This window comes from Zingiber officinale, chromosome 2A (assembly GCF_018446385.1).
Source record: "Zingiber officinale cultivar Zhangliang chromosome 2A, Zo_v1.1, whole genome shotgun sequence".
In the NCBI taxonomy this organism is placed as follows: Eukaryota; Viridiplantae; Streptophyta; class Magnoliopsida; order Zingiberales; family Zingiberaceae; genus Zingiber; species Zingiber officinale.
The window spans coordinates 174,696,365-174,715,519 of record NC_055988.1 but is presented as its reverse complement, the minus strand read 5'-3'; the positions used below and the strand labels follow the sequence as shown (position 1 = coordinate 174,715,519).

The 19,155-nt window shown below is 35.3% G+C and overlaps 1 protein-coding gene across 1 annotated transcript; it reads right to left on the bottom strand.

Moving 5' to 3' along the window:
• Positions 1-7,126: 7,126 nt before the first annotated feature.
• LOC122040309 (horcolin-like) lies at positions 7,127-8,108 on the bottom strand. The gene is made up of 3 exons (XM_042599635.1): positions 7,973-8,108; positions 7,686-7,876; positions 7,127-7,575 (listed from the first exon to the last, which is right to left on the bottom strand). Exons 1-3 carry the CDS (start codon positions 8,040-8,042, stop codon positions 7,324-7,326), a joined length of 513 nt encoding a protein of 170 aa, XP_042455569.1. The 5' UTR covers positions 8,043-8,108; the 3' UTR covers positions 7,127-7,323.
• Positions 8,109-19,155: the final 11,047 nt, after the last annotated feature.

The following is a 19,155-nucleotide window of genomic DNA, read 5'->3' as shown; positions in this document are numbered from 1 at the left end:
CGGAATGACGATTTGGAAAATGGAGTAGTGGAAGGTCGCCCCATTTCTCAAGGAAAAGAAATTATTTTAGAAGAACATTTGTTACAAGCAGCACATCGATATGTGTTGTTCAATACTGCAGAAATTGATCCTTACATACAGTGAGTATTAAATTGCAACCCTAATATTCTTGGTGTATTGCATGATTCATATATTTTAACAATTACTTTTCAATGATTTTAAATAGGATGCACATTGAGGAGCTTAAACAAACAGATCATCATTTCTCAAGTAATGAAACACTGTTACAAAAATGACATATGGAAACATTTGCTCAATGGTTATTAAAACATGTTCTTAATAACTCTTTAGATCGGATTCAATGGCTAGCACATGGTCCAAGAAAACATGTTATATCGTATACAGGTTATATTATAAATGGACATCGGTTCCACACAATTGATGTTGGAAGGTCGACACAAGATAATGGTGTTTCAGTTGAAGCTGATACTATTTGGCAATCTAGTTCTACTGATTCACATACAGTAGGAAGACTATCGTACTATGGGGTTATATGAGATATTGTGTTACTAGACTATTATTTTTTCAAAGTACCTATTTTTAGGTGTGATTGGGCTAATCCTGGAACTGGTATCAAAATGGATGATGATTTTACACTTGTCAACTTACACCAATGACTAAGGACTTTTGAAAATGATCCTTTCATTTTAGCATCACACGCAAAGCAAGTTTTCTATTCTAGGGAAAATGATGAATCAAATTGGTATGTGTTGCTAAAAGCGCCACCTCGAGGTATTCATAACATGGATTTGCTTGAAGAGGATGCATATACATCATCAAAACCTCTTGATGTGTCCAGACTTGAGATTAACATTACTGAGAAAGAACCATATTCCAGAAATGAGTGTGAGGGAATTGATGTTATTGATATCCCATGACTGAACTTTTCAGATGTAGATTTATAGTTATTTATTTCAACAAATAAATGTTCTTTTCAAACTCGATTACTCTTTATTTACTTTTGCAATATATTTTTGTTCTAGTTTACAATCTTTCAGTGGTGCATCATGTCATATTACATATTTTATCAGGTCATTATTTAGCATTCAAATGATAAAAAAAAATGGGCAAAAAACGCAGTAGAGAATCTATAGTTGAAGTTCAGGTGATATATTGTAATCCTTTTTTAATTCTTGGTTTATTTTAATAAGTACACTTATGCATTTCAACATCTCTTTATGCTATTTTGTAGGAAAAAATTGTTAATCAACTATCGAGAATGGACTGTAACACTGCCCCTGATTCTTCACAACCTTTGCATGGTAAAGAGTCGGTTGATGACAGTAAAATTGATGGGAAATGGGGGCAAGGTCCATCAAAGTTGATGTTGGTTAGTGGCCAACAAAATCCCAAAGTGCTAGAGCGTAATGAGTTCGGACAACCAATTGGAGATAATTCGGTGAAGTATGCATCTTTTCTAGGTTGTATGGTAAAAAAATTTGTTCCATATATATTGGATGGATGGAATGACGTAGATGAAGATTTGAAAAGTAAAATGTGGAGTTGTCTTCAGGTAATGTCATCTGTCACTGAATTATTATTTTCCAATTCTATAACAAAATTTAGTCATATATTCATGCTTTATATTTTACAGCTACATTTTAATGTTGAGGAGTGGGAAAAGAAAACAATCTGTCAAAAGTTAGGTAAGTTGTGGCGTGGTAGAAAGTCCATGCTGCAGATACTTATACGAGAAGTTAATACTGGTCAAGCAGCTTCACGAGATCTTAGTCTTTTGAAGCCCGAATTTATGGACCGAAATCAGTGGGACATTTTTGTAAAGAAGACACTGTCACTTTCCTTTCAAGTAAGTATTAATTCACTGTTATGGACCAAAATCAGTAAGTAGTATCATATGCTCACTCACTTTAATCATTTGTAGTAATTATGGTTAACTATATATTCTAAACTCTCTTCCATTTGTAGTAATTTTGTTACGAATTTGATTTTGTCCCATTTAGAAGCTATCTCATACTTGATTACTACATTGTAATCCAAATGGGTCTTCTATGGGCTGGTATCACTTGACATGGGATGCATGTGAAGTTTTTGTAGCATTAAACAATATCTTCCTTTTGTCTAAGGTGGTCAAAAAGGATTTTTAAAGCATTGCAAAATAATATAGTGGTCATAATAATTGTATGTTTGAGTATTCATAGTTTCATATTGTCAGAATTTTTATGTCAGAATTTTTCCTTTTATGTCAGATTTTTTCCTGTTATTTCCAAGAGTGTATGGGAATTGTTAGAGATGTTCCTACATTTAAAAAGATATGAATTGTGAGATGACATATTCAGCCTCTCCACATGAACTAAACTCAGGAATGATCAGCCAATCAATTAAAATTAAAAATTCGGCACTTAGTTATGATTGTTTAAATTAAGGCTGGATTATGTAATTGAGACCAAATGGATTTCTTGTGTCATGATGTAACTCTATAATCAGAATAATAAGAAATACAAAAAACAACAAATTTGATGTCTTGACTCCAACTCATTCATTTTCTAGAATGTTAAGGCTCCTTGATATATCTCGGCATGGCTGCTACTTACATGAAAATCTCAAACAAAGAGGATATATAATCTGAGATGCTAAGCTTTTGAAGAATTTCAAAACTACAGTCTAGTAACAATAGCGCTAAAAAAACATAACCTTAATAATGTTAATAGGACAAGGCAAGTTCTGGTGTATCTGCTCAGAGAAACAACATTATAAAGTCTTGCAATGTTTAATTGTTTCTGCTCAACAATAAAATGTGAAGGAATGGTGGTGAACAATTGCATGCACCCTGATACTGTGCAAAATAAAAAAAATATTATATCTTAACTTATAAAGAAATTGTGCAATTAGTTAAATCTTGAATCATGTATTATAATGCTAGAATTTTTTCTTAGATTTTTGAATATCTTAGAATCTGTATCCTTACTATGAATTTTTTCTTAGATTGTTACTGCTCATGGTTGTATTTTTCCTTGTTGGTTATATTTTAATTCTCAGGAGAAGAGTGCCAAATTTAGAGAAATGAGGGTAAAACAAGACCATAATCATACAATGAGCCGGAGAGGTTATGCCCGTTTGGCCAACATGATGGTAAATATTATTATTTATACAACTTTATGGATAGTTTGTTTTAAAGTTTTCTTATTTAAGCAATGATACATCTTTTAAATTTCTTTTCTAATGATTTTTTATATATTCTATATGTTCCATACTTAAGGAAAAAAAAAAAGTCCTGCAGATACACCAATTACAAGATCAAAAGTTTGGATTGAGGCTCACAAAGAAAAAAATGGGCAACCTAGTAGTGAAGCTATTGGAGAGAAAATGGTAATAAAACTATCTCTTTGAATTTTGTAAAAGGTTAGAAAAACTTGTTATTTGCTAAAAAATTATCTGTTTGTTCTATTTGATAGAGAAAAATAGAAGAATGTCCACCTGAATCTTTAAATACAACTAGCATTGCCAATGACGCAATTAGCATTGTATTTGGCAAGGAAGCTCGAGGTAGAGTGTGTGGGTTGGGCTTTGGAATTACACCATCAAAAACTGAAGCTTGCATTCAACAAAATGAAACTATTAAGCAGCTTCAAAGTATGATGAATAACTTTCAACAAGAAATGCAAGAAATGAGGTCCATGTTTCTCCAAAGTATGAGGCGACAAAATGATGAAGAACAGGTTAGTAAATTAACCATCATTAGATAAAATAAGTTAAGTATGTATAGTTAAATTATTGGATTTAATTACATGATGACATTACTTGACATAATTTGTGTGTCAAATTATGTTGCTAGTGGTGGCATTAGTAGCGGTATTGGGAATGATATTGATATCAATGGTGCAAAACAATTTTAGGTAATTATATTCAAATTGTATGCCTTATAAACCAAAAGTTCATTGTTTAAGCATCATGTCATATTAATAATTTTATATTGTTTAACTATATGCAGGCAAAGTTGAAGAATGTGAATAGTGAAGCTGTCCATGATAATCATAAATGTAAGTTACTTCATTGGTGTGGTGAGGGAGTTGTTGCAGAAGGTCGAGTTGCATCCACAGATCCAAAAGCAAAAGTGCATCACATTCCTCTTGGAGGATCTTGTTGGAAGGTTTGGGTTGATAAAGTTCTGGTGGAGAAGGTAGACTTGATACGACCAAATGATGAAATGTTTTATCTCGACGATGCACTAGGAAGCAGAGTAGCATGGCTGTCTAAACTTGTAGTTTTGTGTGAGTGAGATAGATTCTACTTATTTGAAAGGCATACATTTTTGTTGGATCCAAATCATGTTACTAAGTGAACTCTTGTTATGTTATGTTAAGTGTGGTGCATTTTATGTTTCTGCAAGTTGTGTTTGTTTCTGCATTTTGTGTGTCGACATTTTATCTTTTTTGCACATTATGTTTCTGCATTTTGTGTATATTATTGCACGTTGTTGATAACTCTAATGGTAGCATGCATTGCATGTCGTGAATACTATCTATTGCGGCGTGCATTGCATGCCGTTGATAATCCTAACAACAGCTTGCATTGCATGCCGCGAATACTTCAATTGCAAATTGATAACACTAATGATAGCATGAATTGCACGTCGTGAATAATTGAATTGCAACGTTTATTGCACGCCATTGATTACCCTAACAACAGCATGCATTGTCAGCCGTGAATTTTTCAATTGCAGCGTTTATTGTACGCCATTGATAACACTAACAACAGCATGCATTGCACACCGCGAATACGTCAATTGCAGTGTTTATTGCACGCCGTGGATATCTTCAGACTTTCAACAGCTTATCATTGTACAGGACGCAATGCACGCCGCGGATAGCATATTTACGCGCCGCGAAAAGCTATATTTGTTGTAGTGTACCTAGTGTCTTTAACCCTAGGATTTTTGCCCGATGTCCTCGACCTACCAAGACTTCACCCAGTTCCATGAACCAGACTTCCTTGCCTAGCCACAACTATGACTTTCCACTTGCCTAGTATCCACTAAAACTTCTTTACCTAACCTCAACTAGGACTTCACCTTACCTACGATCCACTTAGAACTTCTCTAGGCACTTAGTCAGACTTGTTAGAACAACGACAAACCTTAACTTTGAACATTTTTCCATTATCAAAACTTAGGTTTGATCATCTGGTGCTTCCTGTGTTAGAGTTTGAGAGATGTCCTAAGGTAATCGCCTTATAGTTCTTACTAAATATAGATTTACTATTTGAATGCATATTATATATTTGATTGTCTTAAACTCATTTACTGAATATCTGTAATATAATTCATAGCATGAGAAAGCCAGCCGGGATGTCATCGTTGATATATCCCTGTGGCTTGAGTCCGGCTCTGGTGGAAATCGCGACACTATCTCAATTTTCCGATCTAACACAATGCACTACCGAGTAGCGACGCTAACGTTGGCGAGCGACTTGGTTGCTGGCATGTGCCCCCGCCGTTAGTCTCCCTATGACCCTACTGTCGGCGTCCTACTATCGTGGTCCTACTGTCGTGATGCAGTCGTCGCCGCTCCTTTGCAGCAACCAAAACATTGGCCATGGCAGCACGGGCAAACTAGTGTTTCAGAGATTTTCAGCTGAACAATCACCTTCATGACTAGTTGCGGCGTGTTCAGTGACGAGAAACCATAACAAAGTATAATTCTTAATCCTTTGATATTAATGAAGGAATTATAATAGAAATTCATTATACAAAACAATAAATCATATCTTGTTGTTGCGAAATTCGAAGTGGAGAATATATTGGATGGAGGAAGAAGCCTCTCGCTATCGGAAGAACAATCACAGAATCGGAAAGCTCTCACAATTTCATAAACTAAATCTCGCAGCCTCGGATATTCTTCTACACCCCTATTGAACCATCCCTGGACGCACCATTTATAATGGAAATTTTTCCAACGGTAAAAGGTACTTTTTGCCCCATAGAAAGTGGGAAACGTGGGCATGCCCACGTTCCCATTTCCTATAGGGAGAGGGAAGAGGGCAATGAGATTTGAGAATTGAGGGTTTCCCTATTGAGTGAAAAAAAAAGTCACGGTGAGATTAGATGTTTAAACACATGGGTATCCGAGCGTGTTTTTTCTACACGTCGTTGTTAATAATATTAATAAGTATTAACAGTGCTCTACACGTCGTTAATATTAAGTTTTAACAATGCAGGCTGCACGTCGTAAAAAAACTTATTGACAGTGTATCTTTTCTACCGTCATTTATATTAAATATTATATTATATACAGTGCACATAATTAAACATGTCATAAAAGCTATTATTAACCGCGAGCTTTAATGCGTTAACAACGTACATGGATGATACGATGTGAAAAATCATACCGGTGACGTTATATCATCAGTTGGTGACGTTATGTTGTTTCAGTAACCGATTACATTATTTAATTTATTTAAAAAATATTGGACCAGCTGTAAGTTTTCTGTTTCATATGAAATAAGGATTGAAAGTAACCTCACAAGTTTCTTGTGATTAGTAAATTTTTTGTCTTTGTTTCTGTCATCAGGAAGAATTTCATGAGGTACTTTACTGAGGCTCTCCAATGATTGAGTTAAGTTCTATGTTGATGGTAATGACTCTGGAGAGTAATTGATGTCGTTTAATTTGATGATAAGAGTCTTCTCTCTCAATCCCAGTGAAGTGCGGAGCTGGTTCGATCGTTACATTGTTCCATTTTGGAAGAGAACGTAAGTTTCTATGTAATTTAAATTTCTTTTCAATTTATACAAATTTATAAATATTTAATAAATATATATTCAATTTATATAAATTTAAAATGAAATTTTTTCGGCTTATTTTTTATTTTTTTTAAATGACAAATTAATATATATCCGTATTTATATTTATTTATAATTTCGTGTCAAATTTATTTTCTTACATTATTTTCATCCATCCTTCCATTTCCTTCCGCATTTACATAATTACATTTTCTTGATGTAAGCAAAATATATTGGAATAAATTAGATCTTTAGTTGTGTTAGATCAAATATAATGAAAATTAAACTGACGATCGATAAAAAAAAAATGGAATTAAAAGTACTTATGATAAAAACAACACAATCTATTAGAGCAAATGAAGAAGCTAGCTAGTAGCTAGCTTGAGAACAGCAAATTAAACATACATAAAGTTGACTGATCATCATCCATTTTATTTTAAAACACCGAACATACCAAATTTATTTAAAACAGTAATAACAAAGCGAAGAAGCCAAGCCAGAATGGATGATCAGATAGGCAATTAATTAATTAAGAGAGGAGAGTAAGAGAGCAGAGACTCCGATCGCATTTATATAATTGGTGTACTGGCCAAAGAGTCCAACAATTCGACCGTTGACAACTGGAACAGTGAACTCCTTGCCACATCCTTTCCCATAAAGCCCATGTTGCTTCCCCAAGTTGGTTTTAAATCCGAGCTGACTGATACAAGTTTCGCCGTTATAATCACTGATGGACCCAAAGATTTTGTTGATATATTCACCTCGGCCTAGTTCAAACTGCAACATCGATCGATCTCAAAATATATTGATATGATCTATATTTTGTTAATTAAGCTACTACAAGCATGTATATTTATAACTTAGATTATTAATATTGTTGGACGTACCTCGTGGGTTTCAACACCGCCAGTGCCGCCTGCTCGGTATGATTGGACTTCCCAGTCAACAACGTAGGAGATCACCAAACTGTCGACGACGGCTCCTGTCTTGACTAGGATCTTTGTGATTTGGGAGGTCGGTGGACCTATTATGTCAAAGCTGGTATCCCCGCTGCCTCCCCATGGCCCAACCTTAAGAGCTAATAATTAAACACGCAATGTAAATTATATTGTCATTAATAGTAAGTAATATATCTAAGAAAATTAAGAAAGGCATATAATGCATAGACTCTCACGGATGTTCTGCTCGCTGGATTTGCATAACTCGTTGACGTCTACAGCGGAAGTTAAGCTGACCTCAGCCATCGCTAGCTACCTGAAGGCCGAGGAGAGGAGAGGAGAGGAGAGGAGAGATTATTGCGTGCGTGCAGGAGTGACACCCCATTATTTCCTTCTTTTATAGACAGACGATACGATACTACTAAAGAGAGCTAGACAAAGAAAAACTAATTAAAGAGAAGCTAGCTAGGGATAAGATTAATTAAGAGATCCATCAATTAATAATTAAGCTATTGTATCATCATGCCATCCATATATGTGATTCATGCACCAGTTTACAGCTACCAAAAGGACAGCAAAATTATGTTGTAACTAATTTCATGACGTTATCTAATCCTACGTCGGTTACACGACGTCACCTATAACTCTGAAAATAGTTATTTTTCTAATATAAAAGTCAAAGCTGGATCGATTGGAAAAGTCAATCTGATCCAGTAGTAAGATATGGTCTTTAAAAACTCTTCCAATATAATTCTGAAAATAGTTATTTTTCTAATGCATGTGCATCACAAATGAGATGATCTACCACGTACACAAAACTAATGTGCAAGTCAAATTTCTCATGCCTAATGATTCGACTACTTGCATGCTATTTTAATACTTTCAGAACGTTATCTTTTATTTTTCTTGCTCCTCATCACATGATGAAGAGACAAGTTTAATTAACAGATTGGTTCGTGTTTATCAACAAAAAAAACTAAACAAAATAAAACAAAAACAAACAAACATTTTAAACATACATGGCATATATATATATATATATATATATATATATATATATGTTGGGTGTCGCCCTGGATGCCCGAGGGGCGCCTAGCGTGTTCAGGATACCTCGAGTGCATTCAATCATATAACGTTTTGCATATATCATTTCCGTTGTAGCATGTATTATTTACTTTTTGGTTCTCGTAATGCATGATTCAAGTTGCATGATTTTAATACTTTCATAACGGTATCTTTTAGCCTTCCTGCCCCTCTTCATATGCATGATGACAACTAAAGGTATATGTCATGAGAAGAAACTAAGCATGACGTAATAATAATAATAATAATAATAAAAAAGTAAATAGTGTAAGAAAATGATAGTCGAGATAGATCTCAGGCGGCAGGTTGAAAATTTAATATTAAGAGAAGAAAATTAAACTGCTCTTACCATTAGAAAAACTATTTTTCTAATAATTAAAGTCATACCATGTGATCGCACAAGTAGTTTGCAGCTTGCAAAAGGACAGCACAACTACTGCCTATTCGCTTTAAATATGACAACGTACCTAATTCCATTACGTCGCCTAAGTTAAATTAATCAATCAATTCCAACTTAATTAATTAAAAGAATAAGAGCGAATAAGACCACATATTTGTTGTATTTTAAAAATATAGGTCCCGTTGATGATAGGGTTTGACATGAACTTAAAAATTTTTGAATTGGATGGATCATGATGAGTTTTTAGAAAATAATAAAGTACATTAAGGAAATCGTATGTCGACATGCTGAAAATTTGATATTAAAAGAAGAGAAACTGTCTTTAGTCTTTACCCTTAGAAAAATTTCTTTTTTTTTTTTTTTAATAAATGTCCGAATGGCACACAAGATGGACGAATTGGATTGTCTGGATAGATATTGAAAAAGTCAATCTGATCCGCTAGGATCATTATAAACTTTCAATTCTGAAAATAGTTATTTTTTAATAGCAAATCAAGCCAATTATTGTCAATGTTGCATAAAGAATCGATGAAGCTGGATCGCTTAAATTACTGTATTGCATCTGCATCACGCATCGGCATCTGCATCTGCATCGGCATCACTAACTCTGATCCGCATAGACTTAATTATTTGCTGAGTCAAAGAGACTTAATTATCTTTAGGTCTTTAATTTCCTTATCAATTAAGTCCACCTTCTTGTTGTGTTACATGCCATTATCAATAAGAAAAAAATATATACATCTTTGGTAGCACTTGCCTAAGGTTCAAATCGATATATATATATATATATATATATATATATATTACCAATTCATCTTACCTACTATCCAGTTGACCTCAACCTATTAAGATCTTCTTCATCGCCAAATGTCCGGTCAACTTTTACGGATCCAGACTTCGCTTTTCATGTCAAGTGTTTGATTCTTAATGACCCACTTGAATTTTCCAAACTCAGCAACACTAGATCAAACTCAGCAACACTTTCTATTATTTGCAAAAATAGCCCATTGTTCTCGACATAAAATTTCTCATCATCCTCTCGAAAGGCCAAAGTATTTTTGGCAAGTGTTTTCACAATGGAGATTATTCTTGTTAACACTTGTCTCAAATGCTATCTTTCTTTGTTGATTTGAAGTTGCATACTGTAATCAATTGTTTGATTTTTTCAACCGCTTTTCTGATTCAACCCAAGCAATCATGCAATCCAAATGATCTCTGTTAGCTTCATGTTGTTTAAGACTTCTATGCATATTACACCAATCTTTGTATCTATTAGTATCCAAATTTCTCATTCTACTCATCATTTGTTCAGTCTTGAACAACTTGCAGCAGCAAAATATTTTATCTAATGAAATAGAATATACAAGACATCTTCTATCTATTGTTTGTCAATTTGCCATTACCCATGTATAATGCGATGAATCAAAATGTCTATTGTTACTATCCTTAGGAAACAAAAAATTATTCACTCTGTTTAGACCAATTTCTATTAAGTAATCTCTCAATTTTAAACTAATGTTATTTCAATTTTCAAGATCCTCCAAATTCATAGTTGAATTTAAGTTTTCATATTGTCTAAGTTTTCATTCAACTCAGATCAAATTGGCAGCCTCAATCAATTCTTCATTTTTATTATTACTTTGTTCTTCAATCACCAAATTATCCTCTAATTCCTCTCTTTCTATTTTGCTACTTCTAATAAAATATTTGTTAATATCACCGGCTTGACTTTGAATTAATGCCTCCTCCCTTTGTTTTATTTTTCTCTTTTGAGCTCCAAACATATATTTAGGAGGAATTTTCAATATTCTTTTATTATACCGGCAAGGTATTAAAATTGAATATTAACTCAATAATTCGTGTCTACATTCATCACAAAAATTAAAATAAAAAAAATCCCAATTTCTTTAAAGTTGAGGTCATTTTGGAAAGAGGCAATAGTGAAGTCATGACCCCAAGCTACCATCTAAAAATTCTCTATAGCTATGATTTGATACTTTGCAATTTCAAGAGTAACAATATATTATGTTAGATTTTTTTGGGAGGCTTTCTAATAAAAATTTGATTAAAACCAAATGACATTTAATAAGAAGAGGTATATACAGTTAACTGACAATGTATATAAGAAGACTATTAGACTAATTTTAAATTTTCAATGAATAAGAAAACACATCATATTATAATTTACATAATATATTTATATAAGCTAATTGCAAGATCAAAAGATTCAGTGACCTAACTAATTTTCTAATTGGTGATAGATACAAAGTAAAAGACATAGCATGAAAAATTATCAATAACGAAAATGAGTTTAACCTTTTTTGGAAATCATCAAAGTAAGCTAATTGCAAGTTTAATTATAAATTATCAAGTATGAAACTAGAACTGATAAAAGAAAAAACTTTTTTGTGAAAATGATAGCATAAAAAGTAAAGCAGAGAAAAAGAATTGATAAAAGAACGCCGGAGAAAAGAAATATCATCCCATGACCTAACTAACCTTTTTATGTGAATTGATAAAAGAAATTTATCCAATGATCCAAATTATCCAATACAAAAGTAAAGCAGAGAAAGATGAAAGGAAGATTCAACTTAATATTTAGGAAATGATGTACAAAAATAAAACCTAACCATATTGTCCAAATCTTGATGGCTGGCGGATCAAGATTCAAGAATGCCGGAGAATTGGAGGAGAAATTAGAAAGAACACTGAACGCTGGAGAAAAATTGTGTGTAGTCGTGCATAGATGCGTGTGGCGTGCAGCATGCCTTGGAGCTGGGAGAAAAGGGTTTAGCAAATTAACATGCCTTTCATTTTTTTTTGTATAATTAAAAAAAATAGGCCCTTTCCTGGGTCGAGCCTGAGGTGGTCGCCTCTCTTGCCTTGTGAAAGGTTTGGCTCTGTTGTCAACTCCCTATTAAACTTTTAATCACAAATATTCGGCCAATCATGATTCACTTATATCTTTTCTTTTGCTAACTCTCTGTTGGACTTTCACATTGTCAAGTATTTAGTCAATCTAGACCTATTTGACATTTCACTCAACCAGCTATCATATTTCTCACACATACTCACCAAATTGTACAAACATGTGTTAGTGCATGAAGTACTAGATAATGTTCCTTTGGGATTGTGCGGTGGTTAAAGCATGAGGTGTAGCCACATGAGGTCTTGGAGTCGAAACTCAGCTTGTCCGAGTATGCCGTCCCCCATGCCTTGGCCACTTGCACTAATGGCTAGTAGCCACTCGTAATTTATCTCCTTTGTGTTGGCCTAAGGACGGGTTGACGAGGGTGTTGTGGGCGAGTGAATCGTCTTTTGCCACATGAAGCACTAGATAATGAATCTGATTTGATATTGGCAAAGGGTTGAAATTTAAGTTGTGTTGTGATCTAATGAGGTTGACCAAGTATACAAGTAGTTCAACCAGAAAGTCATAGTGGGACTATGCAGGTAAAAATCCTAGTGGAAACTAGACAAAGAAAAAGTCTAATGATACTAGGAAGGGAAAAGTCTTAGTAGATACTAGAGAAAGGCAAAATTTCTAATAGGTCAGGTTGACTAGATACTAAGCAAGAAAAAACCCCCAGTAAGTTATTCAACCAACTATCATATTGCTCACACATATTAATCAAATTGCACAAACATGGTCACCATATTAATCACCTTTGCACAAACATGTTCGCCGAGCATGTTTCCTGAATTTTTCTAGTGATCAGTAGAAAAATTTCGTGGGATCGGGTCAATCACCTAGGAATAATCAATGAAACTAACTGAAATTATCATTTTTTTTAATATTGAAACTCAATACAAATCAGCTAGAGGTTGGTCAACCAATCGAGATCAATCTAGTCAACAAATAGTCGAGCTGGAAAACTTAGATGGCAAAGCTGAGTCGAGTGCTCTAGAGATAGGGTTGGTCAACTCGGAAGATGGAGTCAGGGTGCACAAGTCAACTAGATTATTGTTTGCATAAAATGTACAAGTCAACTATTACTTATCTTTTTCTTATAATGATGCAAGTTGTTATTTTCCAGAAACGTAAGTGACAAAGCCAATTATGGAAAAAGTCAAGATGATCCACTGGATCATCGTAAACTTCCACTTCTGAAAATAGTTATTTTTCTAATGGCGAATCAAGCTAATTATTGTCCTTTTATATATGTAGAATCGATGAAGCTGGATTATTGTGCATCACAATGAATTGAACCGAGCAAGCAAATGAGATGATCTACCACGCAAACTACAAGCTGGATCAACTATTACTTTTTTGATCTCATAATGATTCAAGTTGCTATTTTAATATTTTCATAACGTTATCTTTTATTTTTCTTATCCCTCTTTCACATGATGACAACTAATGTATATGTTATGAGAAGAAATTTCCCTTGCACTTAGAAAAACTCTTTTTCTAATAAATGCCCGAATGAAACGTAACATTCTTTATTAAAAAAAAAGTCAACTAACTTAATTATTCTTCAATGAAATTGTCGTTCGGTAATCAAGTTTTCAATATGCATGAACATAGTTTTGTGAAAAAGTGAGTTTAAAGTTTACTTTTTGTTTGAAAAAAAAACAAATCAGTTTCAAGGTTAAAATCTAAGGGTCCATTTGTAAAGTTTGATTAGCTATAATGTACCAAATTGTCATGTACCTTGTATGGAATTCACCGCTAGATCCATCAAATAGAGTGCCTTGTCACTTTTTTCCCCTTCATTTATCTTAAATTGCAAGTGTAGTAGTTGGTTCTTATATCCACCCTCTAAGGAAACTTATGCAACAATTTTGATTAATTTTTTTTAATCAAATATACTATATCAATTATACATTTTAAAAATATTAGATTTTTTTTAAAAGGTGATATTAAATTCTATTTTACCTTGAACGGTTGTAAATTAAAGATTAAAACTATTTTAAACCTAGCAGAGGGCTCGAGTGCACCCGACTAAGGGGCCTAGCTAAGGGCCCGAGGGGGTCCTTGTTGGTTGCTACTCGGAAAACCTAGAGGTTTCACTGTACAAAAATTTTGTACAAAGGTCTGAACCTTTTCCTAGCTACCATGTGTTCTTTTAAATTAAATTTTGGATCGCCTGCGGAACTTAACACGTTTAATCCAAAACTTAATCTATTCGTTCTTTTAGGTTTTGACTTGGGTCTCCTGCGGAACTTAACACGTTCGACCCAAATCGCCTTAAGTTATTAACTCCATTAAATATTAATTTCCATAATCGGTTCCCAGTACTGACGTGGCGAGGCACATGGCCTTCTTGGATATGGGAGCAACCACCACCGACTAGACAAAACCTTTAATAGAAAGCTAATATTTAATTTCCTAAAATAACTTTAGGTTAACCAAAGAGAACAATCAAATCACAAGGAAAAGAAAGAAAACAAAAGAACACAACATCGAAAAACATATTCGAAATACTAGAACGTAAGCCTCTTGTATTTGGTATTATTTCCATAAATAACTAGCATGATGCGGAAATAAAAATTACTAGTTATACCTTGTAGAAAAACCTCTTGATCTTCTACCGTATTCCTCTTCTAACCTCGGACGTTGTGTGGGCAACGATCTTCCGAGACGAGAAACCACCAATCACCTTCTTCTCCTCCTAGCTAGGTTCGGCCAACAAAGAGGAAGCTTCACCAAGGAAGAAAATCAAAATACTAACCAAGCTCCAAGAGATGCTAGCTTTCTCTCCTTCTTCTTCTTCTTCTCCGAGTAGTATCCGGCCACCACAAGAGCTCCAATGGAAGAGTAGGGTTCGGCCACCACAAGAGGAAGAGAGGGAGAGGTTGGCCGGCCACACCAAGGAACAAAAGAGGGAGAGAAATAATAGATGTTGTGTCTCATGAAGGCACCCCTACCCCTTCTTTTATATTCCTTGGCCTAGGCAAATTAGGAAATTTAATTACAATAAAATTTCCTTAATTCCCTTTACATGATTTAATTGAGAAAAATAAAATAATATTTCCCCAATTAATCAATGAAGGGAAAAATTAGACAAGTTTTAATCAACAATTAAAACTTCCTAATTTGTTTCCGGAAATTTTAAAAATAAAATTTCTCTTTAAAAATCTCTTCATGGTTGATAAAAGGAAATTTCTATCATTTTAATTTTATCAACATGTGAATAATTTTAAAGAAAAAATAAAATATCTCACCAATCTACAAATAAGGAAAGAGATCTAATCTCTTTCTTTAATCTTTTGTAGATCTTTTACAAGAGAGATATTTTAATTTTAATTCTCTTTAATAAATTATTTCTTCCACATAATAAAAATTAAAATTAAAATCCCTTTTAAATCTAATTTGGCCGGCCCCCACTAGCTTGGGTTCATGCTAGGGCCGGCCACCCAATATTATACCTAGGCCGGCCCTAGCTTGTTCCCAAGCTAGCTTGGCCTATTGGGTGGGTTTAGAAGGGGGGTATAGGTGGGTATAGAACTCTATAAATAAGAGGCTACGATAGGGACCGAGAGGAGGAATTGGTTTTGGTCTCCCGATAAAATTAAGCATCCCGTGTTCGCCCCGAACACACAACTTAATTTTATCAATGATAATTCATTCCACTAGAGAACTATCATTGAACTACCGCACCAATCCCAAATTACATTTTTGGGCTCCTTCTTATTATGAGTGTGTTAGTCTCCTTGTGTTTAAGATATCGAATGTCCACTAATTAAGTGAGTTACTGACAACTCATTTAATTAATATCTAAGTCCAAGAGTAGTACCACTCAACCTTATTGTCATGTCGGACTAAGTCCACCTGCAGGGTTTAACATGACAATCTTTATGAGCTCCTCTTGAGGACATTATCAATCTAGTATCTATAGGACACAGTTTCCTTCTATAATCAACAACACACACTATAAGTGATACCATTTCCCAACTTATCGGGTTTATTGATTCAACGAACTAAATCTCACCCATTGATAAATTAAAGAAATAAATATCAAATATATGTGCTTGTTATTATATTAGGATTAAGAGCACACACTTCCATAATAACTGAGGTCTTTGTTCCTTTATAAAGTCAGTATAAAAGAAACGACCTCAAATGGTCCTACTCAATACACTCTGAGTGTACTAGTGTAATTATATAGTCAAGATAAATTAATACCTAATTACACTACGACCTTCTAATGGTTTGTTCCTTTTCCATTTTGGTCGTGAGCTACTGTTTATAATTTATAAGGTACTGATAACATCATCTTCTGTATGTGACACCACATACTATGTTATCTACAATATAAATTAAATGAACAACTACAAACAAATGTAGACAATTAGACCAAATGTGATTCTTTATTCATAATAAATGTTTACAAAGCTTAGACTTTCAGTATACACTCCAACAGTCCTATGAGGGGCTGACGGATAGTCTGAAAGGACCCTACTGAGGGACTTGGTTGAGAGTCCAAGGAGACCCAACTAAGGGGCCTGGCGGGAGGCTCGAGGGGACCTGACCGAAAGGCCTGACTGATGGTCGAAGGGGACCCAACTAAAGGGCTAGCTGTCACGCCCTCAGAGGAGTCTCTGTCAGACAAAAATCTGGCAACATCTCCCCTGTACTGGTGACAATCTAAAATATATATACATACAAAATACATTAGCCACATACGGTTGGAATATATACACAATCATGCAGTTATATAATCAGTCCACTCGGCTGGAATAAGAATAAACACAACCACGCAGTTATATATATATATATTAAACAGCCCACACGGTTGAAAGTAAAACACAGTGGAAATCACAAATAACTATCACCAAACCACAATACAACTAACTGCGAGCTGACTCGGCTTGACACATCATCAACAAACCAAATACAAGATACCACAAAACAAAACTCTATATATAAGAACACACAAATACAAGAACAAGTACAAAACCAATAATGCGTATAGAAGCACTAACGGTATGGGAAACTCAGTGTGACATGGGTCTGGCGGACAGGATCTCCAGGTGATTCCATAAATCTTTTACCTGCTACATGGCGAAGTAATCAGTTTACGGGGTGGTGAGTATTAAGACTCAGCGAGTAATAGACAGATAGTGCATGAACATAATAAAGAACTAGAGATACAAGGATATACAGTCTCATACGAAAGATAGCAGATACTATCATGATATCGTAGTAAATGTCCATACCTGAAACCATATCCTAGGCTAGTAATAGAAGGTCAGAAATAGCAAAGATCTGCTACAGTACTACTTATAACTACAAGGGTAGCATGTGAGGTATATACATAATACCAATAAGTGAGTTAGTGTCTAAACACATATAACATATGCATATCTCAACTTATGTAAGCATAATAGTATGAGCAACAACAGCATAAACTAGCAATAACAGCATAAGTAAGCAACAACAGCATAAGTAAGTAATAACAGCATAAGTATAATAATAACAGCGTATTCACGAATGATTACCCTGCCCACCTCTCCGCACCACGACCCCTGTATGGTCTAGAGGCTGGATCCATGACAACTGTACCACCCAAAGGCCACCACTACTCTTGAGTGACCGGGTGAACAGTGTTGATACAGTCTGACCTGGATGTTGTTTTGCTGTTGACACTGATTTAAGTTTGTATCAGATATTTAACTCAGATTGATTACTAATCTAGGTTGACTTGGTTGACCTGATTGAGAAAGTCCTAACTGGGATGTTAGGCAGTTGGAAAGTCCTGGTGAGTGAAGCCAGGCAGATTGGAAATCTTGGTGAGTGAAGCCAGGTGAAAACCCTAGTGAGTGAAGCTAGGTGCAAGTCCTGGTGAGTGAAGCCAGGCAAGGGAAAATCCAGATGGATCAAGGGTGATCGGACATCTGGTGTTGAAAAGTCTAAGAAGGAAACTTGGCATGCGAAGTCAGAGAGGGCTCGGTAGCTCGTTCTCTAGGACCAGATGAAGTCGGAGAGGGCTAGGGAGCTCGTTTCTCCGGACTAGGTCAGAGAGGGCTCGACCCGGACTGAGTCAAGAAGCTGGATCGGTCGGACCGATCCAGTGAAACCTTGGACACCTGATCGGTCTGCAGACCGATCAGAAATCGATCAGTAGTCTACTGTGATTTTACTGATCGGTCTGGAGACCGATCAGGAGGCTGTAAGCGTTTGGGAAGAGCGACATCTGATCGGTCTCGGGACCAATCAGATTAGTGTTTGATCGGTCCGCAGACCGATCAGAAGCTGTGCGCAGCGACATCTGATCGGTCTGGAGACCGATCATATTAGTTCCTGATCGGTCTGCCAGACCGATCAACGATGATTCAGAAAGTGTGGATCGGTCTGCAGACCGACCCACGGTATTGTTTGTTTTGCATGTACTTTTTCTGATTGCCGTATTTGTTTTCACCCATCTGTTTTTAACCATCTGCTGTGAGTCTTTTTAGCTTGCAGGTCACACTCTCATGGTTTAATTCAAATTAAGCTTCATTAAGAGAAGAAGACAAGTGCTCTTTACACTGTGATTTGCTGCAACAGATGCATTTGAGGTATCAACGTTCACTGACGAATCTGATTGCGATTGGGCTGCGCTCAGTTTGACCTCTACTTATTGGTTCGTATCCAGAGACGCCAGTGATTTCCATTGGCATGGGTTCAGAGAACTAGATGAGGAGGAGAGGTGATTGGCTACGCCTTGTTGGCAGCAGCGATTCTGCAGGCGGCAGTGATTCGAGCCAGTAAAGCAGAGAGACATAAGAAGGAAGAAGAGAAAAGAAGTGGATTCTCTGCTTTCCAATCGATCAATCCTTTGAGAAAGCAAGTTGGTGAAGCTGTGAGCTCCTTGCTAAGAAGGTTGTTGTGTGCTCTCTGCTCTGTTTCTTCTCCGCGTGGCTGTAAGCTCATCTGATTATTCTTCTCAGCCACTGTAAGTCTTGTGCTTAATTCTATAATCAACTGAGACTCTGTTGAGAGGTTGCTCC